The 27,937-nt window shown below is 48.0% G+C and overlaps 1 protein-coding gene across 1 annotated transcript; it reads right to left on the reverse strand.

Annotated features, from left to right (window-relative positions):
• Positions 1-2,172: 2,172 nt before the first annotated feature.
• Positions 2,173-27,524, reverse strand: AAGAB (alpha and gamma adaptin binding protein). Its single transcript, XM_071568331.1, has 10 exons — positions 27,434-27,524; positions 16,777-16,967; positions 15,680-15,776; positions 14,257-14,346; positions 11,906-11,989; positions 6,332-6,414; positions 5,851-5,944; positions 5,045-5,149; positions 4,849-4,898; positions 2,173-4,281 (listed from the first exon to the last, which is right to left on the reverse strand). The coding sequence occupies exons 1-10, from the start codon at positions 27,504-27,506 to the stop codon at positions 4,204-4,206; spliced, it is 945 nt and encodes a 314-aa protein (XP_071424432.1). The 5' UTR covers positions 27,507-27,524; the 3' UTR covers positions 2,173-4,203.
• Positions 27,525-27,937: the final 413 nt, after the last annotated feature.

A 27,937-nucleotide genomic window follows, 5' to 3' on the forward strand; every position in this document is an offset into this window, starting at 1 on the left:
AGTTGGGACAGTTTTGTTCAAGGATTTAAAGCCAGATACAAAAAAAATTAATTAAATCCCTGCAACTTGTTCTTGTAACTCACAGGATTCAAAGGTGAGCAGAAGTTGGAGCTCTGGGCTCAGAGGATTTATTGTCCCAGTGCTGGAAAAGTCAGAGGTGGCTGCACATTCACTCCCTGCCCCACTTCAGACTGCTGATGGACTTTTCACCTGGGAACTGGGAAGCTCCAGTACCAGCTCAGGGAAATGGGGAGCTCCAGTACCAGCTCAGGGAACTGGGAAGCTCCAGTACCAGCTCAGGGAACTGGGAAGCTCCAGGACCAGCTCAGGGAATTGGGGAGCTCCAGCTCAGGGAACTGGGAAGCTCCAGTACCAGCTCAGGGAACTGGGGAGCTCCAGTACCAGCTTAGGGAACTGGGGAGCTCCAGTACCAGCTCAGGGAACTGGGGAGCTCCAGTACCAGCTCAGGGAACTGGGAAGCTCCAGCACCAGCTCAGGGAACTGGGAAGCTCCAGCACCAGCTCAGGGAACTGGGGAGCTCCAGTACCAGCTCAGGGAACTGGGAAGCTCCAGCACCAGCTCAGGGAACTGGGAAGCTCCAGCACCAGCTCAGGGAACTGGGGAGCTCCAGTACCAGCTCAGGGAATTGGGGAGCTCCATTGTCAGCTCAGGGAACTGGGAAGTTCTGCTGCCTGAGTGTCCCAGGCTGTGCCTGGGGCTCTCCCTCTGTGCTCAGACAGGTTCCTGGAGCCTGTGCTCCCTGCAGTGCTGCTGCCCCTCCATCCCCTCCCAGAGCCCTGTGCATGGAGGGTGGGCAGGGCAGTGCCATCCCCTCCCAGAGCCCTGGGCAGGGCAGTGCCATCCCCTCCCACAGCCCTGGGCATGGAGGGTGGGCGGGGCAGTGCCATCCCCTCCCAGAGCCCTGGGCATGGAGGGTGGGCAGGGCAGTGCCATCCCCTCCCAGAGCCCTGTGCATGGAGGGTGGGCAGGGCAGGGCAGGGCAGTGCCATCCCCTCCCAGAGCCCTGTGCATGGAGGGTGGGCAGGGCAGTGCCATCCCCTCCCACAGCCCTGGGCATGGAGGGTGGGCAGGGCAGTGCCATCCCCTCCCAGAGCCCTGTGCATGGAGGGTGGGCAGGGCAGTGCCATCCCCTCCCAGAGCCCTGGGCATGGAGGGTGGGCAGGGCAGTGCCATCCCCTCCCAGAGTCCTGGGCATGGAGGGTGGGCAGGGCAGTGCCATCCCCTCCCAGAGCCCTGTGCATGGAGGGTGGGCAGGGCAGTGCCATCCCCTCCCAGAGCCCTGGGCAGGGCAGTGCCATCCCCTCCCACAGCCCTGTGCATGGAGGGTGGGCAGGGCAGTGCCATCCCCTCCCAGAGCCCTGGGCATGGAGGGTGGGCAGGGCAGTGCCACCCCAGGGGACAGTGACACAGCCCTGGCATTGTGCTGCAGTGGGCATTGCCCAGGGAGCCCCAGGAGGAGCCAAGGCACAGCATGAGCCGTGCTCTGAACTCACAGCCCTCTGAGGCTTTCCCTGGAATTCACTTATTTGGGGGTTGTTTTTCCTGACAGGATTTACGAGCAGTTTTTCCACTGGGTTTTCCAGCACTGTGGTAATAAAGGGGCTCAGCCAGGCCTTGTGCTGGGCTGGCCAAACTCTGAGCATGAGGCAGTGCAGCAGTGCTGAGCTGGGGTGCTGCTACCTGTCTCCTGCAGGGCCCATGGACTGCAGGGTCCCAGGATTCCCATCTGCACTGGGAATGGGATACTGGAGCAAGGACAGCTTTGAGAAGGAACTGAGAATCCCAAAGCTTCAGCCAAAAAAAATCAACCTCACCTGGAATTGTCGGTTCAGGCAGAAGTTGGTGGCAGATGGTTGTGGTGGCAGGAAAATCTTTGCCATCCCAGCAGCTTGAACTGTCCAGAAACTCTGGAATGCCTGTCCAGGGCTGGGAATGCTGGAGCAGAACTGGGAATGCTGGAGCAGAACTGGGAACTCTGAAACTCGAGCTCCATACCTGGGATGAGGATGTAAATCAGGGGTGGAACTGGGTGGCCTTTAAGGTCCCTTCCAACCCAAACTGTTCTGGGATTCTGGGAAAACCAGCCTGGGAATTAGTTTCTTACTGAACATGGCACACAAAGAGAAACTGAGTGACAGACACAATTTCAGGTTGGCTTTTCCACTAATGCCCCTTTTATTCATTTCTGTAACTCCTTATTTTGTAAAGAAATTCTGGAGCCAAAACCAAAGTGTCTCTTCAGAAAAAAAAACAAAACAACCCACAAAAAAAACCCCCAAGCCACCCCAAAAGTAAATTTTGCTTTAAAAACACAATACTCTTAAAGGACCATTAAACTGTCCTGGTTTCTCCAGCCACACTTCCTGCCTCCATGATTTGTGCATCTATAAACAATGTTTCCAACAAAAACAAGGTTTTAATAAGGGCATGAGCTGCTGCTGTCTTGTAATAAGGCAAAGAACTGGATTGGAATGGGGTAACTTTATCAAATTTAAAATTCAGGTCTATCCCATGGCTAAAGGATTGGCTTTATAAAGCAGCCAAGTCCATTGTTTTCCTCACTGCCTCCACTCACTCCCATGGCACTTTTGCCATTTATCACTATTGCACAACAAATATTTAGAAAGGGGGGGAAAAAAGTCTTCAAACTACCAATAATCCAACATGGAAAACCATTCCCTGCTTGGAATGAACCACCTTCAGGTCTTTATTCCAGCTCTCCATGGTGGGAAGAAGATGGAAAGAGCAGTCCCAGCAAGGCCTGGCAGGTGGTTGGGAAGAGCTGGCCCTGGCAGGTGTTTCCTTGGATGGCTCTGTGTGTACCCCTGGGAAAGGAGCTTTTCTTTTCAGGTGGTTTGCTCTGGGGAGCTGCTGCTCAGGTGTGGGGCAGAAATGCTTTCCAAACTGCTTGATGCTGCAGTTTTGCCCCAAACATGATTTCCAGCATTCCAAGAAGTTCCATTACCTTTGATTCATCTTAAAAGGTGGGACAATGAATGTCAGGAATGGCTGGGAAAGTGCCCTCAGAGTGCAAAGCCATCAAATAACAGATGGCAAAGTGCTGTCTCAGGACTCAGGAAATTTAATGACATGGAAACCAGACCTTGGAAAAGCTGATTTCCAAATTTCTAACTAAGGTTAGAACAGGGCAGATTTTCAGATTGATAAGGGAAAGCTCTTGGGGAAAACACTGGCAAGGGCTGGACTCTTGCACAAAAGAATCTGTTGGCTGCCTCTTCCCACTGATCCACTGACTGTGTCTGTTCCAGGATGGATTTACCCCTCTCCTCTCAGTCCCTCACCAGGCTCCCCCTTCCTGCTGGTTTTCCCTCCTCCCATTTCCCCCTCCCCTGCAGGGCTGTGCTGTGACCACACACTCCATCAAGGACAAGGGAATTCCTTCTAAGCCTTGATCCCAGCAAGAGCAACTGGCACTGGGGAACACACAGGAATGGGAGCAGTGGCCACAGCAGTGGCACTGGAATTCCAGCATTCCCTGAGGTGTCCAGGGCAGAGCTCTGCAGCTGCAGGTCTGGGTGTTCTGCCAGGGATTGCAGAGCTTTGGGCAGGAAATCCACCCCTGGAACAACCTGTGTGGCCTTTCAGCCCCAATTTCATCTCTAATGGAAAGCCAGGGAGTGTGGACAACACCTGACACTCCAGGGAAGGCCAACTCAGACAAAATTCAAGCAGAGTCAGAGCCCAGGGGCCATTTTTAATGGCTTTGGCACAGGGTGAGCCCAGCAGCCTTGGCACAGCATCAGGGCACAGGGCAGCAACCTCCTCCTTGTGGCTCAGAGAAATGTGGTCAGTTTGAGCTGGGAAAAGGCTCCATCAAACTGGAGTTTGGAACTGGAGTGTCACTGCCCAAGCCCCAGCACGTGTGCAGAGATAACTGGGAGCACAACTGTTTATTTAAACTGCAGGGGCAAACAATTTAAAAAAATTTATAAATTCATTACTGTTTCCTCCAACTGCACGTGGCACCTTCCAAAGTCCTCTGAGAGAGGAGAAGGGACACTCAGAGACCCCCTGGAGCCAGGAGGTGGTGTGGAATGTTCAACTCAATGCACCAAAAGAGCAGCTAGAGGAGCTAAGTGGGGCTTTTGGCAATAAACACTTAATTACAGGGGAAGAGCACTCCCTTTAGGGCTGCTGTGGCTCTTGCAGCTCCAGAAGAACTCAGTTCTCTTCATCTGAGGAGAGCCCCTCAATCTCATCTCTGTCTCCCCCAATGGCCATCCAGAACGCCTTGGCCACCTGCAATGGCAGAAGGGAGGGGAAGGGACAAAAATTCCCATCAAATGGCAGAAAAATTTGCATTTATCATCTAAACCCAAGAAAGCAGCAGGTAAATCTGGCAACCAGGATTTTGAGTGCAATGCTCATCCTCTCTGAGGGTAAGGAATTTCAGGCAGTAATTTGGGATTCATGAGAAGCGTCTGTGATACAAGACCTGTGCTAATTAAGGCATGATTACATTTTCCAGGAGATCAAGCCTTTTCCACTGCCTTGGGGAAGCTGGCCAACACCCCCAGTGACTGCAGGGCCTTCAGCTCAGCAATCCTGAAAGGGGAAAGTCTTTTATTTATGGCAGGGCAGATGGAACGAGATGATCTTAAAGTCCCTTCCAACCCAAAGAGTCTGGGATTTTCTGGTGCTTCAAAATTCCAGGTTTGTTACTGAGCCCTTGGGAGACATGAGCTCTTGGGAGACACCTGAGAGTCTTCTCTAGGACTGCATGGTTTGTTCTGAGTGCTCTCAGTGTATGACCTCTTGCTCAGAAAGGGAAAACCAGTAGTGCCACCAGCAAGTGCCAGCCCTCACCTTTTCGGCGTGCAGTTTTCTCTGCTCGTGAGGCAACGTGGCAGCTTTATCTGTGGAAAACAGGAGGGGTTGAGTGGAGAGCCCCAGTTCCTCTCCAGTGCTTTTACTAAGCAGGAATCTGTAGAAGCTTCCCAGCTTTCAGGCCTGAGCCACTGGAGTGGGTGCCAGGGTTCAGGTACGTCTCTCCTGGTGTTACCTTTCATTTCTTTCAGCTTGGAGAGCAGCCTCTCAAAGTTCTCCAGGTCCCCATCTCTTGTGGTCAGGCTGGCCAGCTCCTGGATGTCCATATCCAGCATGGGATCTGCAGCACAGACAAACTGAAGGTGACTTATTCTGGTTTATCAGCAGAAAGTCAGTATTGTAACAGCTGCCAGTCCCATTGACAAATTCCATCCTCGTGGGAGAGAAGGAAACATTTAATTTACTGATGGTTCATAAAGACAACTCATGGCATTGTTACAGTGGGAACTGTTTCATGGAAGGAATTCCTGGCTGGGAGGGTGGGCAGGCCCTGGCACAGGTTGGGTAGAGAAGCTGTGGCTGCCCCATCCCTGGGAGTGCCCCAGACCAGGCTGGACAGGGCTTGGAGCAACCTGGGCTGGTGGGAGGTGTCCCTGCCATGGCAGGGGTGGCACTGGAAGGGCTTTAAGGTCCCTTCCAACCCCAACCATTCCAGGATTCCATGATTCTATGATACATTATGTTGCAAGAGTGTGTTATGAGTTCATCCAATAAAAATTTCCTGCTGCTTCTGGAATGATCTGTCTGGGAACAGCCATGGAGTGAACCAAGACTAGTTAGTAACACTGTGCTGAGACCACAAGTAACAACACCCAACCTCCCCTTGTAAGGAAGTCCCATCTCCTGGAATGCTGCCAGGATGTGAGGATTTGTCCTGGCTCTGGCAGGTGCCTTTGCCCACCCTTTGCCCTGAGTGGAGCCAGTGGCTTTGTGGGGCCACCCCAGCCAGGTGTGTCTGCTCCAGGCAGAGGAAGAGCTGACCTGCAGCGTGCTCAGGCTGCAGGGGGTCTGTGCCAGCTGCATCTTCCCTGCTGTCACACTGGGATTCTTCTCTGTCTGCTGGGGAGGGGTTGGGCTGGCAAGAAACAAACAGGTATTTCAGTTTGAAAAACCCAAAACAGCAAATCAGGTGCTTCCTGTTTTCACTTACACCTCATCTTCAACTGTCACTGCAAAACCTGTACCATGAAAAACCCCTTCTGTAAATAAGTACAACATGAAGGTTTTGGGGATAGATTTGTTGGGTTTTAACTAACATTAGGAAATGACAGTTTTTGTTTCCCCCAAAATACTGCTCTTGGGTATTACCAAAAACACCCCTTGGATGGAGCTTGGAGTGATCTCTCCTTGGCAATGTGGGTACAACATTTACACAGTGGGAGGGCAAACCCTCCAGCCCAGGGAGGGGCACAGGCAAAAGGGCAAGAGGCTGAGCAGGAGCAGGAGCAGGAGTTGTGCTTACCTGAGCCTCGGGGGTGTCTGTGGAGCCCAAGACTTGACTGGCACCTGCCAACGTGCTGAGGAGCCCAAAGCCCTGTGCCCTGTCTGGAGACAAGCACAAGGTGCCAGGTTACCACAGATACCTGGAACTGGTCAGGGGGATGGAGAGGATTTCAGGGAGAATCATAGAATGGATTGGGTTGGAAAAGATCTCAGAGATCAGCAAGTCCAACCTTTGATCCAACCCCACTGTGATCACCAGCCCAGGGCACAGAGTGCCCTGGGCTGGTGATCACAGTAGGGTTGGATCAAGACATGGTGGATTCTCACAGTGGGGTTGGATCAAGACATGGTGGATTCTCACTCAGTGCCACATCCACAGAATCACAGAATGGACTGGGTTGGAAAAGACCTCCAAGATCATCAAGTCCAACCCTTGGGCCAACTCCAGTCCCTTTACCAGATCATGGCACTCAGTGCCACGGCCAAGCTCAGCTGAAAAACCTCCAGGGATGGGGAATCCACCCCCTCTCTGGGCAGCCCATTCCAATCCCTGAGCACTCTCTCTGCAAAGAATTTCTTTCTCATCTCCAACTTCAATTTCCCCTGGCAGAGCTTGAGCCCATCGTGCCCCCTTGTCCTATTGCTGAGTGCCTGGGAGAAGAGACCAACCCCCAGCTGGCCAGAACTTCCCTTCAGGCAGTTCCAGACAGTGCTGAGGTCACCTCTGAGCCTCCTCTTCCCACACAGCACCCTGGAAAACTGTGTCAGTGCATTGGAAATATATTTAAAGCAAAAATTTTACTTGTTTTCTAAGGTTTTTTTCAACTATCTCAACTACATTTACTGCGAAATGTTTTCCACAGGGAAGAGATGTGGGAGCCACAAAAGTGGGAGCCTTTCAATTCTTGTCTGAAGTCTCTGCTCCATCAGGATTTGAGCTGGCAGATGTCTCAAGGCAGCTGGCAAAATCCACAGGCAGCTTTTGCTGTTCCTGACACTCAGTGGAGGAAGTTTTACCATCCAGGGGAAGCAGCACCAGATTTGGGGCTGGATACAAGAGATGCATCTTTGCTGATGCACAAACCACCTGGACAGGCTGAGTGTGACAATAATGGCAAAGGCAATTTATAAATACCCAATGCAGAATTTCTGCAAGGACTCAGCCATCAAATCCAGTGTTTGCTCTCACTCTGAGGTGCTTTGGGCCTTCCACAGCTGCTGACCTGTGTATTTCAAGGGTATTTTAAAGTCTAACCTAAAAAGTGACTTCAAACCTAGACCTGAACAGTCACCTCAGATAACAGATGGGATGCAGAACTAAACCAGCTGTATTTTTAAACCATATTAATATAAAAATATATGTGTAATAGGTGATATAATGAGGTGTCTTTTACCAAGTCATGTTTTTCTAAGGCACAGTTTACTCCTCAACACAAGCTGGCCCTGCACTGAGTAGTAAATATTTGCAGTTACACAAGAGACTCAAGAGATTTTTCTGCAAATCTTTGCATTTTAGTCAACTAAAATTGAAATGTGAAGTTATTGTACTAGAAATAGCCAGGAAACAATAACTTGAGCCAAAAGAAAGATTTAATACTACTTTTCAAAATAAGTGTGTTCTAAATTATTACACTCATGACTAAGCTCTAGACTCAACTGTTGAGCTGATGTCATTTTGCTGCACTGTCCAGATTTCTTTGCCATTTATCCCAAATCTCCTTTGGAGGGGTTGGATGTGTCACTAAATCCATCAGCCATCCCACATAAACAGGGCTGCCTTAGAGCATTCCTGAGCCCTCATTTCCTCTGGATGCTCCTGCAGCTCCTCTGTGTCCTGCCCCATCCCCTTCTTCCCCCCTGCTCCCCCAGCAGGTATTTGGGGCCCCTGGCTCTGGTTTATCCACTTTCACTGCTTGAACAGGTCACTGGCCAAAGGGCTGGGAAGAATTGAATCAGTGGAGCCAAATAAATTCCCTTAAAAATGCTCAGCTGCCATGTGAGAGCCTGTGAAGTCTGCCAGCAATGAACAGGAACTGAGGGATAAAACCCTGGGCCTTGTATCCCAAAGCAAAGCAGCTTCCCCAAGTTTCACTGGGCTGTCTTTTGGGAAGCTGCAAAGATGGACATTCAGCCAATTTCTGAGTCATCCCAAGTGAGGTTGGACACTGCAGTCCAGAATGGACTGCAGAGGGAACATTCCCACGTTGGCAGAGGGGTGGATGGAGTGATCTAATCATGGCCCTTGTTCATATCTGGGATTAGTTTGTCCTCTGTAGAAACATGACAGTGGCTCCCTCCTCCATATTCCCTCCTCCAGCACTACAGAACCTCAGCCACAATAATTACCAATGTCATCCCTTTCAGAAAACCCTGGAATCTCCAGCAGGGATCTCTGGACAGCAGCTGTTTGTTTCTGGATGTGTGGTTAGGGAGGTGGCAGACATAACACTTGGTTGCAGGCACACCCTTGAAAAAAGCCTTCCATAAACCCTTTTTATTGGATCTAAAAGTTATTTCAACTTCTGGGTGCAATTCAGGAAGTGGGTGATGCCTTACACAGTGTTCTTATGGCAGCAAAGCCAACCATGAGCTCATCCAACCCCTTGGAAGAGTCTGTGGCTGGGATGGGCCTGGGCTGCCCATGTGGCTGCTCCATCCCTGCAAGTGTCCAAGGCCAGGCTGGAGCAACTGGGACAGTGGGAGGTGTCCCTGCCCATGGCAGGGGGTGGGATGAAATGACTTTAAGGTCCCTTCCAACCCCAACCATTCCAGGATTCCATGACTGTATGATCTATATGGTTTCACAGGTATCACTCCTGCACAGTTTGGAGCTCTCCTGTGCTGTGCTCTGAGCATGGATCCAACATTCCCAGGTATTTCCTTCATGGCCAGATGTTTTCCACTGTCCTTGCCTCCTAGTCCTTTGTCTGTAGATGACATGTGGTGATCCTGACTTTCATACAAAATTAATTAACATTTTTTAAATGATGAAGTTTAAATGTCTCCCTAAATCAGGTTAATTTTAGGCAGTCAGGCTCATTACTGGCCCCACCTGAGGTAACCAACCTCACCTGGGCTCACCAGGGGAGGGATTTAAGCAGGGAAGAAGCCAAGCTCCTTTTCCAAAGGGCAGGAAGTGGTTTCCCTTCCTACCACACAGGCTGTTGGAGGGACAGAAGGAGGCAACAACAGTGCAAACTTCTGTGGGGAAGGAAATATGTTACCTAAAGAATCACTCATGCCCTTTTGCCCCAGGGGGAGAAAACCTCCTCATTCTCAACTGCAGAGAACTCTCAGGCCTGGAGAACCAACAGCTTTACAGCATCTCCAAACAGGAACTGCCCCCTGGAGACTCCCAGGTAAGACTGTTTGTCTCAGCAATTTATTTGCTCACCAGGCATGAAGGATTGCTGGACGTAAAACTGTTTCTAATTCAACTATGTTATATTTAATGCCTGATTTTATGAATCTGTGTGAGAGTGGAGGTGTTTAAGGAAGAGACAAAATCTAAAGCTCAGAATTTTGATAGGTCTGTGAACAAACAGAAGAATTGAGAATTGTGTTTGGGCTTAAGATAAAATGCAGTAAAATACAGGTTTAATGCTTGTGCTTGAAAAAGAGTCATTCCTGCTCTGCCTTTAGCCCTAAATTCTCATAGAAACAGGTTGTTGAAGTAAGACAATGCTGTAACACTGGTTTTTGGATGGCTACACTTAACAGGGCTATAACCATGTGCTGCTACTACACATTTACTCCTAGAACTACCTTACACTTCATGAACAACCTCCCCATGGAACATGAGGGCATGGTTTCCAACCAGGCAGCAGCTGCAGGTAATTCAGTGGAAAAGCTAAAGTTTGAGTTGCATGGCAGCCAATTTCCAGGATCTGGAGGAAGCTGAAAACAAAAGATATGTTACAGGTTGTAAAAAGTTTTGTTTTAAGTAAAATGAGCTCAACAATTTCCCTTTGAAGGCACATGCAACACCTTCCAAATATAGCTGACTTCCTGAGGGGTTTGTGGTAATCAGTGCTCTGTGGGGTTTGTGCTGTGGAGACAGAAAATCTGGATTTTCAAGCAGTCTGACCTTTACACAACACACCAGTGATGTGTAGGAATTTTCCCCCCATGAACAAGTGAACAGGTGACTAAATTCTGCTGTTCTGTAAGGTGGCATCTGCCAAAGGCAGGAAATAAGCTGTTGAGAAAACAGCTTTAGCACCAGAGAGAGAACTTTCCACCCTCTGACAGGGTTTACCTGGTTCTCTGCAATGGACACACTAAATTAGATCCCACCTTGAGCTCATTTCTGGTGGGAGATGAGAAATACTCTAAAAACTACATGAAAAAACCAGAATATGTTATGAGTTTGGTGGTTCATGGTGGCTTTACTGAGTCCCAGCAACCACCCTGCACACAGAGGGAGGAGCAGAAGCCTCTCAGCACTTCAGGTCATTTCACAGTTAAAAGGTATGGGAAGGTGAAGCCACAACAGGGGAAATGGGGCATCAGGGAGCAGACAGACATTGGAAGGTTTGTGGTGGGATGAGGCTTGGCCAAACAGGAGGCCAAACCCTCCACAAGAGTTTCATCCTCCTACATTTCCTGCAGCAACTTGTGTTATTAAAAAGGTAATTAAAGGTTTTCAAGTAAATAGAAGTACCTGCACTTTCAGCTACAACATTTGCTTTTCTAAGACTAAACCTACAGTGATTTTTCCAAAATTCTGTTTACCATATAACCAGCTGTCTGCAGAAAATCATCTGAGGCTGCCCAGTTTTTACAGTGTTTTAAAAGAATTCTGTGGTTTCCATGTACTCAGGTGGGGTTTCTGTAGGAAAAAGTCCTCCTTGCAGTGCACTTGGTGCATCCTTCAACATCTCACATTTCTTCTTTGCCAAATCTCATCTCTGCACTTGTTATTCTCCATTTTAAAACTTTAGGAAAACCCAACCCTATAGGAAATTTAGAATGTAACCTTTACTTCTTCCCCACCAAGCCCTGTACCTGTTTTCAGACCAAGCTGATAATGGCAAACTATTTCCTGTTAAGAGTTTGGTGGAACAACCTTTCATTTTTCATTGCAACTTGTGGGATTAATGGAATATTTCCCTCAGTTATTGGTACAGTGCAAGGTAAAGCACAGAGGGAGCAGGAGCAGCTGCTGAAACAGGAATAGATCTTTAAACAGGAATTCCTGGCTGGGAGGGTGGGCAGGCCCTGGCACAGGTTGGGCAGAGCAGCTGTGGCTGTCCCAGCCCTGGGAGGGTCCCAGGCCAGGTTGGACAGGGCTTGGAGCACCCTGGGACAGTGGGAAGTGTCCCTGCCCATGGCAGGGGTGGCACTGGATGGGCTTTAAGGTCCCTTTCCATCCAAACCATTTTATGATAGATCTCACCTGTTGCTTGGGAGTTTATGGGGATATCAAGGGCCAATTAAAGCAACTCCTGAGCCCTCCTATGGCACAGAAAGGGCTGAGGAGCACTCAGGCTGTCCTTGTGCTGGTGCAGCAGCTCCATTCCAACCTCTGGCAGGCACAGCAAGCCCTGTGGGCCCTGCAGTGCCAGCCCTCAGGGGCAGCCCCAGCACGTACCACTCTTCATGACCACGTTGGACCACACGTTGGCATTGAGGGCCTGGACAATCCTCTTCACTCCGGTGGACTCGGGGAAGTCATCTAAGGCAAAGCACAGACATTGCCCTCCCAGTGAGCACCCAAAACCAGGGCAGGCCTCCAAGCCAGCAGAGCTGCAGCTGAAGGTCTGTCCTATCTCCTCACCATCAGCAGAAACTGCTGCTTCTGGGAGGAAACCCTGATTTCTCACCTTTGTTTCCTGAGAGGCCAAAGAAATCTAAATTAACACCTCATTTCTCTGTCTGAGCTTCCAGGGATGTAAAAACTGGGAGTTCTCAGCCTTCTGGGCAGATCTAAATTGGTTTTGTTAAACATTTGGCAGGAGGTCTCTGTTGTTGAGGAAATTTAATAGTAACAGACAACTTTTATGTTGGTGTCAAGAGCCAATTAAACCTTTTACCCCAAGATCTTTTGGAATGCTGTGTGGTGTAAAAATAGATATTAGAATTGCTCTTACTTCCTTTAGAAAGTAAAGAACTTGAAACAACCATTTAAAAAAAGGTGTGGGGCTTGCTAGAAATGCAAATGATTATTGTAAGCTGCCTCCACAACATCTATCTCGGAATGTTCCAGTAATCCTGGGAATTACTGTAACTTGAAAGACCAGGGAAAGCATTATTCAGAGTTCAACTTATTTACTGAACAGATCTGACCACTTTACACAAAGTCAGTTTTCCCATTTCCTCAGTTTAGTCAGCTTCCCATGTTTGTGCAGGTTCACAAAGGGGAAAGAAAAAACAAACCCAAACAATTCTTTGGATACAAAAATGGGATTGTTTAGAAATCAAACTCCAGTGACTCAGGGACAGGTGCAGTGACTGAGACTGCCTTTAAAAATGAATTTAAGCCACCTGTGACCCCTCAGATGAAACGTTTGGCCCTCTGTGGTGCTGCTGTTTGGTGTTAGAGCAGAGCCATTATCAAAGCCTGAGCCTGGAGCTCCTGTCCTGACTGTGCAGAGAGCTGAGTGCCAGTGAGTCACAGCAGAAGCTCCACTAGATTTGTGATGAGCTGCCAGAAATGTCAGAATTTTGAGCAGATATGGGCCCAGTATATTTGCTGCATCTGTTGTGCCTTTGGTAATTCACACAGAATGTTTATGGGGTAAATAAGTTACTCACTGGAACACAGTTCCTCCTCTGCATGAGTCACAGTGAATCAACCACCATGCTAAAACCCAGGAAAGAACATGTATCTTAATGTTCCAAACATTAACATCCTGAGTCCTTACTATTCCTATTGTTTATATCATTTAAATGGTAAGTAGCTTGTTCTTTACCACAATTATTCAGAAGAAAAAAATAACTTGATTTAAAGTTACTAATATTTCCTTTTAGAGCATTAAGGGGTCTTCACTTTTGATTTTCTGGTTTCTGTGAATCAGAAGCAGGTGCATCCCTCCCTCCTTGACTCAAAAAAGAAACACTTTAAAGGCACGGTGGGGCAGAAGGAGAGTTCTCAGCTACTCAGGATGGTTTCACTAAGCTGTGAAAGGGGTGGGACTTGTGTTCTAGCTGAGGATTTTACACTGCATTCTCTTTGGTGACAGCTACATATGTGGTGAACCTGAAACAGAGCAAATGTTAGTGACTAATTCCACTCAGTGCAGTCCTCTCATTTTGGCTCTAGAGAGGGAAGATGTGAACACTTTTGTACCACTGAAGTGAGGAGATAAATGAGGCTGATGCTGATAAGGCTCTCAGGAAGTGCACAGTCACTTTTCAAGAGTGGAACATCACACTTCTGGCTTTTTCTGCCTCTTTTTTTATCTTCTTTGGGTTATAAATGTATGGGCAGCCAGTGATACTGAAACTGGTTTATTTCCTGTCTAACACTGCTTGTTGTTCTGAAGTGTTTTTAAGAACCTCCCCCTCCTCAGCCTATGGGGTCACTGTTTGAATAATGTCTATCTTCTCTTGGTGTTTACAACAGTCCAGGTCCTTTCTTCTAAAAAATCAGCAAAGAATTTTCCTGCCCTTGTGCATCTCTGGTTCATGTGGAATACAAACACTTGCAGTGTATCAATACAGCCCTGGGGTTAGTGCCAGCAAAAGGAGCAGATATTATTTTTATGTAGGTGCCACATAAACAGCAGCTGTATTTGGGAGGAGACAAATGGGATTTCTCAGAGGAAATAACCTCCTCCTCCTCCTGACCTTTTTATAGCTGAGACTAAGCCCCACCAACTGGGAGCATTCCATGCTGTAATCATGTGGCACATAAACAATTGCAAGGGGCATAACTCTATTTGGAAGTTATTTTGGTGTGGTTTTTATTCTCAAAAATGACAAGAGAAGTGGCAGTCCTACCATCTTCATCAGGCAGCTCCTCAGGGTTGAGTTCTACCAACTCAAAGCCGTGTTTGATGCACCACTCTTGAGCTTTCTGTCTGTTCACACCTGAATTGGGAAACAAAAATGTGCAGATTTGAGACCCATTTTCAGCAGCTGAATCTTTAGCTGTGTTTTTATTCACTCCAAGTTGTTTGCTTATTCTGGATTGTACAGGGATAAAGTACATTATAGCTGGTGTGGTCTTTCATTCACCTGGGATTCCAGAAACTCCAGAGTTAAATAAACTCCTCCTTGGAGTTTTGGGGATTTTTTTAAATGCAGTAAAATCAAATGGCTTTGTGGAGGGTGCTCAAGGGGAAATTTAAGTGAAGGGCCACAGTGAATGAAGACTTCCATTAACTCTGGGTTTGACAGTCATAGAATGGATTGGGTTGGAAAAGACCTCCAAGATCAGCAAGTCCAACCTTTGATCCAACCCCACTGTGATCACCAGCCCAGGGCACTCTGTGCCCTGGGCTGGTGATCACAGTGGGGTTGGATCAAGACATGGTGGATTCTCTCTCAGTGCCACATCCATAGAATCACAGAATGGATTGGATTGGAAAAGACCTCTGAGATCATCCAGTCCAACCCTTGGGCCAACTCCAGTCCCTTTACCAGATCATGGCACTCAGTGCCACAGCCAAGCTCAACTGAAAAACCTCCAGGGATGGGGAATCCACCCCCTCTCTGGGCAGCCCATTCCAATGCCTGAGCACTCTCTGTGCCCTGGGCTGGTGATCACAGTGGGGTTGGATCAAGACATGGTGGATTCTCTCTCAGTGCCACATCCATAGAATCACAGAATGGATTGGATTGGAAAAGACCTCTGAGATCATCCAGTCCAACCCTTGGGCCAACTCCAGTCCCTTTACCAGATCATGGCACTCAGTGCCACGGCCAAGCTCAACTGAAAAACCTCCAGGGATGGGGAATCCACCCCCTTTCTGGGCAGCCCATTCCAATGCCTGAATCAATCTGCAGGGAAACTTCTGCACCTCCCAGCTCTCTGTTGTGCAGAACCAAAGCAAACCTGTGTGCTTAATGTCCCAATGGTGAGCAAAATAAAAGCCCTTTGCAGTGGAACTAAGCACCCAACAGTCAGCCCCAGGTGACTCTCCCCAGGCCCCCCAAGCACCTCCAGCTGGGAAAGCCTTTCAGCCCTGCAGTGGCAGCACACACAGAGCTCCCTCTGAGCAAGGTTGGGCCAGTTCTGATTCAGCTCCAACCACAACTGGCTCAGGGTTTCCGCTCCTGCTCACGACTCACGTGGCTCTGCCCCAGCACAGCTCAAGGCTGGTCTCACACAGGTATTCTGAGAAATAAGTGATTTCACCAGAGAGTGACCCATCCTGCAGGCTCAGTGACTGTCAGGGTGCAGGTTCTGGGGGTTTCATACCATTCTCAGACACTCTGTCACAGACCAGGATCATCACCTCTGGTAGCCACTCTTCTGTCAGGGGGAGCCAGGCAGAGACACCATCCAGGCCAGTCTCCTGCAGGGGGGAGGAAAAAGAATTCTTGGGAATACATCCTCAAACACTTCAGGTTTTGATAGTGTTAGCACAAAATAATATGCTGTTTCTGGCTCCTGCTAAAGCTCCCTTTTCATTGCTGCTGGTTTAGCAGAATTTGGGGTAAAATGCACTGAATCTCACATTTAGCTCAAATAATATACTGAAGGTAAAATGCACTGGATCTCACATTTAGCTCAAATAATATGCTGAAGGTAAAATGCACTGAATCTCACATTTAGCTCAAATAATATGCTGAAGGTAAAATGCTCTGAATCTCACATTTAGCTCAAATAATATGCTGAAAATCAAATGCACTGGATCTCACATTTTGCTCAAATAATATGCTGAAAATCAAATGCACTGGATCTCACATTTAGCTCAAATAATATGCTGAAGGTAAAATGCACTGGATCTCACATTTAGCTCAAATAATATGCTGAAAATCAAATGCACTGGATCTCACATTTAGCTCAAATAATATGCTGAAAACAAAATGCACTGGATCTCACATTTAGCTCAAATAATATGCTGAAGGTAAAATGCACTGGATCTCACATTTAGCTCAAATAAGATGCTGAAAATCAAATGCACTGGATCTCACATTTAGCTCAAATAATATGCTGAAAACAAAATGCACTGGATCTCACATTCAGCTCCCTCATCTTGGCTCTCCAAAAGGAGCCTTTCCAAAGCAGCATCTTTGTGCTAGGAATAACACTGGAGATGGTGAGCTGGAAGAGGATTTGCCTGACTTAGTGGCATAGCTGCACCTTACAAACCTCCCTGCCAGTTGGGTACAGCAGCAAAAGGGGAGGAACCTGCTCCTGTTGTTAGCAGGCATAATTTAACACTGATCTACTGACAATTAATAGCAGGGCCCCAAGGGGCTGGATGGACATGGAGAGCCAGATGTGTGGTTGTCACAGGGACAGGGCAGCTCCCTCCCAGGGAGCAGCAGGGAAGGGGAGCAGAGCCTTACTGTGCTGCTGTCAAAGTACACCAGGAAGGCCTGCACGGCCTCAGCGATTTCCCCGGTGACGTGGAACGTGCTGGGCACCACACAGAGATGGATGTCTGCAGAATAGTATTTATTATCTATTGTCCAGGGGTAGAACTTCACTCTTCCACTTGTAATTGCACCCACGGTGAGGTCATCTTTCCCTGTGATACCTGGGGAAGAGAAAGTGAATGGGGAGGATGATAAAATCAGCACCAAGAAAATGATTTGTCTAGAAAAGAACAGTGTCAATACAGAGCCACCTTTGCTTACTATAACATGTACATTATGCACACTATAACATGGACATTATGCACACTATAACATGGACATTATGCACACTATGACATGGACATTATGCACACTATGACATGGACATTATGCACACCCTAGCATGGACATTATGCACACCCTAGCATGGACATTATGCACACCCTAGCATGGACATTATGCACACTATGACATGGACATTATGCACACTATGACATGGACATTATGCACACCCTAGCATGGACATTATGCACACCCTAGCATGGATATTATCCATACTATAATATGAATACTCACTATATAGCATGTATTCAAGATATTAAAAAATTCATCTCAATTTGTTACTCTGTCCCAGATTTTACTACTTAGCTCTTAAGCCACCTTTGCTTACTATAACATGCACATTTTGCACACTATAACATGCACATTTTGCACACTATAACATGCACATTTTGCACACTATAACATGCACATTTTGCACACTATAACATGCACATTATGCACACTATAACATGCACATTATGCACACTATAACATGCACATTATGCACACTATAACATATATACTCACTATATAGTATGTATTCAAGATATTAAAAAATTCATCTCAATGTGTTACTCTGTCCCAGATTTTACTACTTAGCTCTCAAAAGAGTTTACTTTCTAGTTTTCAAAATAAACTATGGTACAGAAGCTGTTCAGAAAGCCTTTTTTCCCCCCTGGAAATGCCTTTTAAAAGTGTTTACCTCAAACTCACTACCTGTAAACAGGATGGATGGAGAGAATATCTAGACTTTATTACAGCAGAAAAAGCCTCTGTATGTTCATTCAGATGTAAAGGACTGTTTGACTATGACCAAAACCTGAAGGTAACTAAGGGCAAAATAAACCCAGTTACTACAATTCAGTTGTAATTCCCATTAAACTCCAGGTAGGAGTTGGACAATTAAAATCCCAGGCAGAATTTGCTAAGATCATGTTAAATACTGCCCTGGAAGGCAGGAAGCTTCCCAGTGCACAGCCCTGGCACAGGAGGCACCTGGTGGGGCTGAGTTAGAGTTTGGAGCAGAATATCCCATCCATTCCTTGAGGGAAAGGGCAGAATATCCTGTTCAGGCTGGATGAACTCAGGGCCACTTGAACACACGGGTCAATTCTTTATAAAATGGCCTGAGTCATTTAGAATTGCCTCGGGCATCAGAGGAGGTAAAGAACAAAGTGCACGGGTTTTCAAGGATCTTACAGGGTGTATTTTAAAGTACTGAGGCAATTCCTGGAGCTTCAAGAACAGGCTGTTCCCCAAATAGTCTGGACATGAAGTTGAATTTATCTGTGTGTTATTAAGGACCAGGCAGGAAAACCCTTTTTGCCAAGGCTGCCCCAGAAAGGCTCAGTGGTTTCTGCAAGTAACTGCAAAGCCTGATGTGATGAACAAACAGTGTCCAAGGCCAGAGAGGAGGGCCCTAAATCAGCATGATTTGCAGCAGTGAGGAGGGGACAGGGAATCTGGGGAGAAATCTGACCTCAGGAACAGAAACCTGTAGCCATTTCCTCCTTAGGAAGATGAAACAGGAATCCTCTCTCTGGTTTGTTAAGAAAAAAGTGCCACATCTAAATGGTTTTTTTCCAGGTTAAATTTTAATCTTTTTTTTAACTCTGGCAGACAGGGATTTTCAGAGTAATTAGTCCTCAGTCAGAGCCCTTCTGTGCCAGTCTTATGTCCTGTTCTTCCTTAGGAAGATGAAACAGGAATCCTCTCTCTGGTTAAGAAAAAAGTGCCACATCTAAATGGGGTTTTTTTCCAGGTTAAATTTTATTCTTTTTTTTTAAACTTTGGCAGACAGTGATTTTCAGAGTAATCAGTGTTCAGTCAGAGCCCTTCTGTGCCAGTCTTATCCCCTGTAGCCATTTCTTCCTTAGGAAGATGAAACAGGAATCCTCTCTCTGGTTTGTTAAAAGTGCCACATCTAAGTGGGGTTTTTTCCAGGTTAAATTTTAATCTTTTTTTAAACTTTGGCAGACAGTGATTTTCAGAGTAATCAGTCCTCAGTCAGAGCCCTTCTGTGCCAGTCTTATGTCCTGTTCTTCCTTAGGAAGATGAAACAGGAATCCTCTCTCTGGTTTATTAAGAAAAAAGTGCCACATCTAAGTGGGTTTTTTTCCAGGTTAAATTTTAATCTTTTTTTTAACTCTGGCAGACAGTGATTTTCAGAGTAATCAGTCTTCAGTCAGAGCCCTTCTGTGCCAGTCTTATGTCCTGTTCTTCCTTAGGAAGATGAAACAGGAATCCTCTCTCTGGTTTGTTAAAAGTGCCACATCTAAATGGGTTTTTTTCCAGGTTAAATTTTATTCTTTTTTTTTAACTCTGGCAGACAGTGATTTTCAGAGTAATCAGTCCTCAGTCAGAGCCCTTCTGTGCCAGTCTTATCCCCTGTAGCCATTTCCTCCTTAGGAAGATGAAACAGGACTCCTCTCTCTGGTTAAGAAAAAAGTGCCACACCTAAATGGGGTTTTTTCCAGGTTAAATTTTAATCTTTTTTTTAACTCTGGCAGACAGTGATTTTCAGAGTAATTAGTCCTCAGTCAGAGCCCTTCTGTGCCAGTCTTATGTCATGTTCTTCCTTAGGAAGATGAAACAGGAATCCTCTCTCTGGTTAAGAAAAAAGTGCCACATCTAAGTGGGTTTTTTTCCAGGGTAAATTTTAATCTTTTTTTAAACTTTGGCAGACAGTGATTTTCAGAGTAATCAGTCCTCAGTCAGAGCCCTTCTGTGCCAGTCTTATGTACTGTTCTTCCTTAGGAAGATGAAACAGGAATCCTCTCTCTGGTTTGTTTTCCAGGTTAAATTTTATTTTTTTTTAACTTTGCCAGACAGTGATTTTCAGAGTAATCAGTCCTCAGTCAGAGCCCTTCTGTGCCAGTCTTATCCCCTGTAGCCATTTCTTCCTTAGGAAGATGAAACAGGAATCCTCTCTCTGGTTTGTTAAAAGTGCCACATCTAAATGGTTTTTTTCCAGGTTAAATTTTAATCTTTTTTTTAACTCTGGCAGACAGTGATTTTCAGAGTAATCAGTCCTCAGTCAGAGCCCTTCTGTGCCAGTCTTATCCCCCTCACCTTGAGCTGGGGATACTGAGGCACCACAAAACAGGCCTTGATTCTGAGCTCTGTGTCCTCCCAGCTCATCCTCATAAACAGACCAACAATCCAGGCAACCCAACCCAGGAATCTTGGAAAGATTCCCTTCTTGCCCAGCTGTTTTTAACCACTCTTAAGCAGCACACACCCATCCCAGTGGCACAAAGCTGTTTTCCCCAACTAAAATGGGTATTAGGACTGATGGAAGTTGTTCTCACTCTGCTTGGATATAGTGGGACAAACTTCCAGCAACTGGGAGAGTGCCCAAGTTGGGCAGCCAAAGTCACTGTGTGTGTCCAAAACACAGGGATGCCTTTTCTTTCCAGAATTTCCTGCTGCCTGGATTTTCAAATGGTGGCACAATCTTCATTTTCTGCCCTGGGTACCAGATGGTTTGTTTGGGGTTTTTTGAATATGATCTATAAATTTCCCTTTATTTGTGTTTTGACTGTTAAAAGTAAGTAACAAAATAAATAAAAATCAGTCTAACAGGATTGCAAGTCATTGCCACAAGAAGCTTGGAATGAAGGAGACTGTAGAGATCATGGAAACCCAGAAAATCAGCAATAGGACTTAGAAAGCCAAAGGGAGGAAAACAGGGTGAGGGGGAAAGTGAGTTACCCTAAAAAGGACATAAAATGAAAGAACTTCTCACAAAATTTTCAAAAAGTGATAAGAATTTCACTTTGTGTGATTTTTTTTTTTCCATGAGAGTTCATTGACAAATTTAGGCCAGGAAGTGGTGTCAGGATGAGGACATGTCCCATTCCCCATTCCCTGCTCCTTGTCCTGTATTTTAAGCACTTTTCTTTCATCCCACTGTGCTGCTGATTCCCCACCCCACATCCAAAGGTTCTGCCAGTTCCCTGTGAAATTCCTCTCCTGGTACAAGTGGATGTTGAACACTGAACTCAAAGGATTTCAGGAACTTTCTGAAGGGATTCAGACCTTCTGTGGCCCAGCCTGCCCTTAGAGCTCTAACAACTCACTGCCTGGTGGCTCCTGCCAGGATGCTGAACATATTTGGGGTATTTTAGAATCACAGAATGGATTGGGTTGGAAAAGACCTCAGAGATCATCAAGTCCAACCCTTGATCCAACCCCACTGTGATCACCAGCCCAGGGCACTCTGTGCCCTGGGCTGGTGATCACAGTAGGGTTGGATCAAGACATGGTGGATTCTCACTCAGTGCCACATCCACAGAATCACAGAATGGATTGGGTTGGAAAAGACCTCCAAGATCATCAAGTCCAACCCTTGGGCCAACTCCAGTTCCTTTACCAGATCATGGCACTCAGTGCCACGGCCAAGCTCAGCTGAAAAACCTCCAGGGATGGGGAATCCACCCCCTCTCTGGGCAGCCCATTCCAATCCCTGAGCACTCTCTCTGCAAAGAATTTCTTTCTGCTCTCCAACTTCAATTTCCCCTGGCAGAGCTTGAGCCCATCGTGCCCCCTTGTCCTATTGCTGAGTGTCTGGGAGAAGAGACCAACCCCCACCTGGCCAGAACTTCCCTTCAGGCAGTTCCAGACAGTGCTGAGGTCACCTCTGAGCCTCCTCTTCTCCAGGCTGAACACCCCCAGCTCCCTCAGCCTCTCCCCACAGCACTTGTGCTCCAGCCCCTTCTCCAGCCTCGTTGCTCTTCTCTTCTCAGTTGGGTTGGAAGAGACCTCTGAGATCACCAAGTCCAACCCTTGATCCAACCCCACTGTGATCACCAGACCAGGGCACAGAGTGGATCAAGACCTGGTGGATTCTCTGTCCCTGGAGGTGTTTCAGAGGACACTCAGTGCCACATCCAGTCCCTTCTCCAGCCTTGTTGCTCTTCTCTGGCCCCGCTCCAGCCCCTCAATCTCTTGCCTCAACTGAGGGGCCCAGAACTGAACACAACACTCAAGGTGTGGCCTCCCCAAGGCAGAGTCCAGGGGAAGGGTCACTGCCCTGGGCCTGCTGGCCACGCTAGTTTGGATCCAGGCCAGGATCCCCTTGGCCTTCTTGGCCACCTGGGCACACTGGTGGCTCCTGTTGAGCTTCCTGTCCCTCAGTCCCCCCAGGTCCCTCTGCCTGTCCCTCTCCAGCCACTCTGTGCCCAAACTGGAGCACTGCAGGGGTTGGGGTGGCCAAAGGGCAGGACCTGGCCTTTTGTGAGGAGTTCTCTCCCACAGAAGTCACTTAGAACAATTAATTTGGGCTCTTTAGAGTAAACCAGCAGAGATTACAAAAGAAATACATAATGCAACTCCTACTGAGCTCTCCTTCTATGCATAAACTGGTTTTAAGGGTTATATTTCCCACTCCTGCATCCCAGAAATTTCTTGCCAGGGCAGCCTGTATTTCAATGATAAAGAAATTCACAATAGTTTGGCATCCAATTTAGGGACTATTGGTCAGAATAACCCCCTTAAGTGCCATTTGGATACAGAATAAACCCCTGGAAAATTAACATGGCAAAAGGAGGCAGCTTGTCAAGCTTATCTCTTGTGACTCACTTAGGAGGGAGTTATTCCTTTTTAATATTCAGCTCATTCCTTGGCACACCTTGGCACTGTCCCTGTGCACCTTCCAAAGCTCCTTCCCTGCACTGGGATCACATTCCTTGGACAATTCTCCAGTTTATCCCAGTTCATGACTCACTTTGCCCTTTTTCCATGAGAAAGCCATTTCAGAACAAAGCAGTAACTGAAATGTGAGCTCAGTTCAAGGCTCAGTAACTGATATTGGTGTCACACAATTCCAGGAACTTCCAAACTCCTCTGGAATCTGCCCAGAAGAATTTTTTTTTCCTTCCAGGCAGTCAGTTTTTCAGCAAGTTGCTTGAATGTGTCCTACTTTACTCACAAGTGAGTGAATTCATCTGTAGTTACTTTACAAAGTGGACAATAATACTGATCAATGCCTTTGGAAATGAATTTCTTTGCTCATTTTACTGACTTAAACTTGACTTTTAATTCCATATTCTTGCATACAGACAGGATAAATCACACAGTGATTCAGAAGACAAGGAAGATGTGGCTCTATCACCTCCCACCCATCCCATTTTTTAATACTCAAGCTTGGTAAGTCTTCTGAAAGTGCAAATAATTTTCCAAAAGGAGAATTTGAGCCCAGAAATAACTTTTCAGAAGGGCTGAATAATAATCAAAATCCATATTTAAATATCTTGCAGCAATTTCCCTGTTCTCCAACACCCAACTGGCATTTAAGCATTTCAACCACATTGGTTTAAGAGTAATATATTTTGGAATAATTCCAACTTTTTTCAGGTTTTTTTTTTTTATTTTCCAAAGGGATTAAGGTGTTGTTTGCTTTTCCCAGTGTTTTCCAGACTCAATCCATTCTGTAAGGACATCAATCACCCTTCTAAAGACCCCTAAAGGATCCCAAATCCTCCAAGTTTGTCAGGTGGACTCTGAGTAGCTCCCACATTCTGGGCCTTGAGAGCCACCTGGTGGAATAAACCATAAAAACTACTCCTAAAATTACACCAAGGAGTGAAGAGACCCCAAAGATGCTGCGGGGGAGTGTGGAATATTCCAAAAAAAGAGAAGGAAAGACAATCACATCACACAGAATTTACCTGCTGGTCAGAATTTTAAATCTGAAATAATCCTATTTGCTGGTTTTGATAAATACATCACAATAATAATGACACACAATAATAATTAAACATCTTAATTCTGTTTTGCCAAATAGCCAATGAATTAAAGCCTTCAGAGCATCCCACAGAACCCTGAACAAATAAACCCACATCCAGAAAATGTCCCACAATGCTCTTCCCATTCTCAAGCCATTTCCTACTTAACAGGATGAAAACTCTGGAAAAAGGTTTGGAGTTGGCCTGGAAGGTTCTGCCAGGCTGTCTGACCCCACCAAAGCCCCCCAGGAAGGTCTGGAAGGTTCTGCCAGGCTGTCTGACCCCAACAAAGCCCCTCTGGAAGGTTCTGCTAGACTGCCTGACCCCACCAAAGGCCCCCAGGAAGGTCTGGAAGGTTCTGCCAGGCTGTCTGACCCCACCAAAGCCCCTCTGGAAGGTTCTGCCAGGCTGTCTGACCCCACCAAAGCCCCCCAGGTAGGTCTGGAAGGTTCTGCCAGATTGTCTGACCCCACCAAAGCCCCCCTGGAAGGTTCTGCCAGGCTGTCTGACCCCACCAAAGCCCCCCAGGAAGGTCTGGAAGGTTCTGCCAGGCTGTCTGACCCCACCAAAGCCCACCAGGAAGGTTCTGCCAGGCTGTCTGACCCCACCAAAGCCCCTCTGGAAGGTTCTGCCAGGCTGCCTGACCCCACCAAAGCCCCTCTGGAAGGTTCTGCCAGGCTGCCTGACCCCACCAAAGCCCCCCAGGAGGGTCTGGAAGGTTCTGCCAGGCTGTCTGACCCCACCAAAGGCCCCCAGGAGGGTCTGGAAGGTTCTGCCAGGCTGTCTGACCCCACCAAAGCCCCCCAGGTAGGTCTGGAAGGTTCTGCCAGGCTGTCTGACCCCACCAAAGCCCTGTCCCCACCTGTGTCTCCTTGGATGTTTTACAACATTCTGCTGGATGGATCTGATTTAATTTCACTTGTTAAACAAAGCAGAAGCTAAAAATTCATTTATTTAATAAATGCTCCTGTTTCTTTCAGGAACATCTGCCTGTTTTTGTGAAGTGACCCAATCCAAGGCCAGCCTGAGAAGCTGCAAGACCCCAGTTTGAGGACTGGGAATGGTGGAAGCCAAGACATCTCAGTGAGTAAAATTTTAAAAAATCTGAAGTTAAATTTTAAGACTTGCTCAAATTAAGCACCATTTCTATATGAAGCTTTTTACTCATAATTTTTTACTTAATTTCACGATGAAAAGTCAAAGGAAACCTCCAGGAACTGTGAATAATTCCATCTAATTTGCTTATACCTTCCTCAAAACTGAGCAAACCACACTGGTAATGTTCTCTGGTGTGGAATAATTAAATAATTCATTATCAGCCCAGCTGCTTTGACAGAGGAGCCTCTGACTGCAGAGTTTGTACTGCTGGTTTGGTTTCAAATGGTGGTTTAATGAAACTCAGGGAGCCAGTTCTGGCAGCAGATCCTAAAGGTCCTAAGGCAGATCTTAATCAGAAAGAGATTAAAAAAAAAATCCAAAAAAGGGGTTGTTAAGTTCTACATTTCAGTAGAACTCACAGCAAACTGTCCAGGAGTTCCCCAAAAAGCAAAGCCATCCTAATAGGTTGGGATGGGAAACCCACCAAGATCAACACTGGAATGCCCCTGGTTTGAGAACTGCCAAAAATCCCACCATGGTTTTCTCTATTTTATCAGGGTTTATGTTCCCTCTTTGAGCCATGAAAAGGAGAACTGGGTTTCCAGGAAACCCCTTCCTTCCTACAGAGCAGATTCTGTGTATTTGACATGAATTTTAACAGCTGCAGAACAGGGGAATTTTTGAGCTTTCCCTTTTAGTGCTCTGGGACAACAATGGTCCAATTCAAGAGTCTGGATCCAGCAGGAATTTTGGCAATTCCACCACCCTGAAGGTCCAGGACACTTCAAAAATGGGAAGATAAAAGCAAAGGGACAATATTTAGTCTGATTTTGTCACTGGGGTTGCTCTGGGATCCCCCTCTTGTTCCAGGGACCTCTGATGTGTCCCAGGGACACAGATATTGCTGAAGGTAATTCTCAAATTGTCAGGAACAGCTTTTAATACTTTATTCCCATGTAAGGGGGTTAAACAGCTATTTTGGGATGTGTAACTTCCTTTATCCCTGTCTGTGATGCTGCTCCTTGGAGTCTGAGGGCACAAACCACAACCTGCAGCTCCTGACTGGGTCTCTCTTTAATGAATTATTTCCTTAAAGCACTAAGGATGTCTCTGATCCCCTCACTGTGAGGGGTTGGGGGGCTGCAAAGGGGGTGGGGGCTGCCCTGGGGTGGCTCCCTGAGGGGAGGATGGAGACTTGGAGGGAGGATTGAGCTCCTGAGGGGAGGATTGAGCTCCTGAGGGGAGGATTTAGACCCAAGGGGAGGAATGAGAGAAGTGCAACAAGGCTGGAGAAGGGACTGGATGTGGCTCTGAGTGTCCTCTGAAACACCTCCAGGGGCAGAGAATCCACCAGGTCTTGATCCAACCCCACTGTGATCACCAGCCCAGGGCACTCTGTGCCCTGGGCTGGTGATCACAGTGGGGTTGGATCAAGGGTTGGATTGATGATCTCAGAGGTCTCTTCCAACCCAGCTGAGAAGAGAAGAGCAACGAGGCTGGAGAAGGGACTGGAGCACAAGTGCTGTGGGGAGAGGCTGAGGGAGCTGGGGGTGTTCAGCCTGGAGAAGAGGAGGCTCAGAGGTGACCTCAGCACTGTCTGGAACTGCCTGAAGGGAAGTTCTGGCCAGGTGGGGGTTGGTCTCTTCTCCCAGGCACTCAGCAATAGGACAAGGGGGCACGATGGGCTCAAGCTCTGCCAGGGGAAATTGAAGTTGGAGAGCAGAAAGAAATTCTTTGCAGAGAGAGTGCTCAGGGATTGGAATGGGCTGCCCAGAGAGGGGGTGGATTCCCCATCCCTGGAGGTTTTTAAGCTGAGCTTGGCTGTGGCACTGAGTGCCATGATCTGGTAAAGGGACTGGAGTTGGACCAAGGGTTGGACTTGATGATCTCAGAGGTCTTTTCCAACCCAATCCATTCTGTGATTCTGTGGATGTGGCACTGAGTGAGAATCCACCATGTCTTGATCCAACCCCACTGTGATCACCAGCCCAGGGCACAGAGTGCCAGAGTGATCACAGTAGGGTTGGATCAAGGGTTGGACTTGCTGATCTCTGAGGTCTTTTCCACCCCAATCCATTCTATGAGCCCCTGAGGGGGTGGATTGAGACTTGGAGGGAGGATTTGAGCCCTCGAGGGGTGGACCGAAACCCGCGGGGGTGGATTGAGAATTGGACAGAGGAATGAGCCCCTGAAAGCACGACTGAGACTTGGGGAGGTGGATTGGACCCCCTGAGGGGAAGATTTGAGCCCTTAAAGGGTAGATTTGAATCGCTGAGGAGGGGACTGAGACCCGAGGGTGGGACGGAACCCCTGAGGGGTGGATTTGATCCCCCGAGGGCAGAACGGCCATGCTGAGGGGGCACGGCCGCCACTAAGGGAGGACCGACACCCTGAGGGGAGAACAGGGTCCCGGCGGGGACAGCAGCGCTCCCGAGGGGAGAACAACCCCCTCGAGTGCTTCCAGCGGGCGCGGGCAGCCGAGGCCCCTCGTTCGGACTCACGTTTGACGAGCTCCTCCGGCGCGAAGGCCGCGGCAGTGCTGGTGAGCAGCGCCAGCGGCCCCGCCGCCGCCATGGCGCCCGCGCCCCGCCTTTTCCGGCCCGCCCGCCGCTACCACCGCGCGCGGGGACGGGGGGGGAGGCCCGGGGAGGAGCCGGGCGGAGCGCGGGTTCGATCCCCTCTCGGTGCGATGTGCCCCCCTCTCCGAGCAGGAGCCGGTGGTGCGGTCCGGCCGGCGCGTCCCGTTGCCGGGTGAGGCGGCGCCGCCATGGCGGGAGCGGGACCGACACCGGGGCACTGTCGGCGACACCGGCGCTGTCACCGACAGCGACACAGGCACTGTCACCGACACCGGCACTGTCACCGACACCGGCAGCGGTGGGTGCGGCGGCACCGGCTCATCCTGCCCCTCCCCGGGACCGCCGAGCATCCTCCGAGCCTCCCGGATGCTGCTGAGGGGATGGGGCGCGGGGTTCGGGGGGTCCGTCCTGCCTGAGGGAGGGAAG

Source organism: Pithys albifrons, chromosome 13, assembly GCF_047495875.1.
Source record: "Pithys albifrons albifrons isolate INPA30051 chromosome 13, PitAlb_v1, whole genome shotgun sequence".
Lineage (NCBI taxonomy): Eukaryota > Metazoa > Chordata > Aves > Passeriformes > Thamnophilidae > Pithys > Pithys albifrons.

What these genes read in the sequence shown, in the direction of transcription:
- AAGAB (XM_071568331.1), bottom strand. Translation starts at nt 27,506, where the DNA reads ATGGCGGCGGCGGGGCCGCTGGCGCTGCTCACCAGCACTGCCGCGGCC. An exon ending in GGAGCTGCCTGATGAAGATG is followed by an intron (nt 11,990 to 14,256) that starts GTAGGACTGCCA and finishes GCTTTGCCTTAG; the next exon opens with ATGACTTCCCCGAGTCCACC. An exon ending in CAACGTGGTCATGAAGAGTG is followed by an intron (nt 6,415 to 11,905) that starts GTACGTGCTGGG and finishes GCTTGTCTCCAG; the next exon opens with ACAGGGCACAGGGCTTTGGG.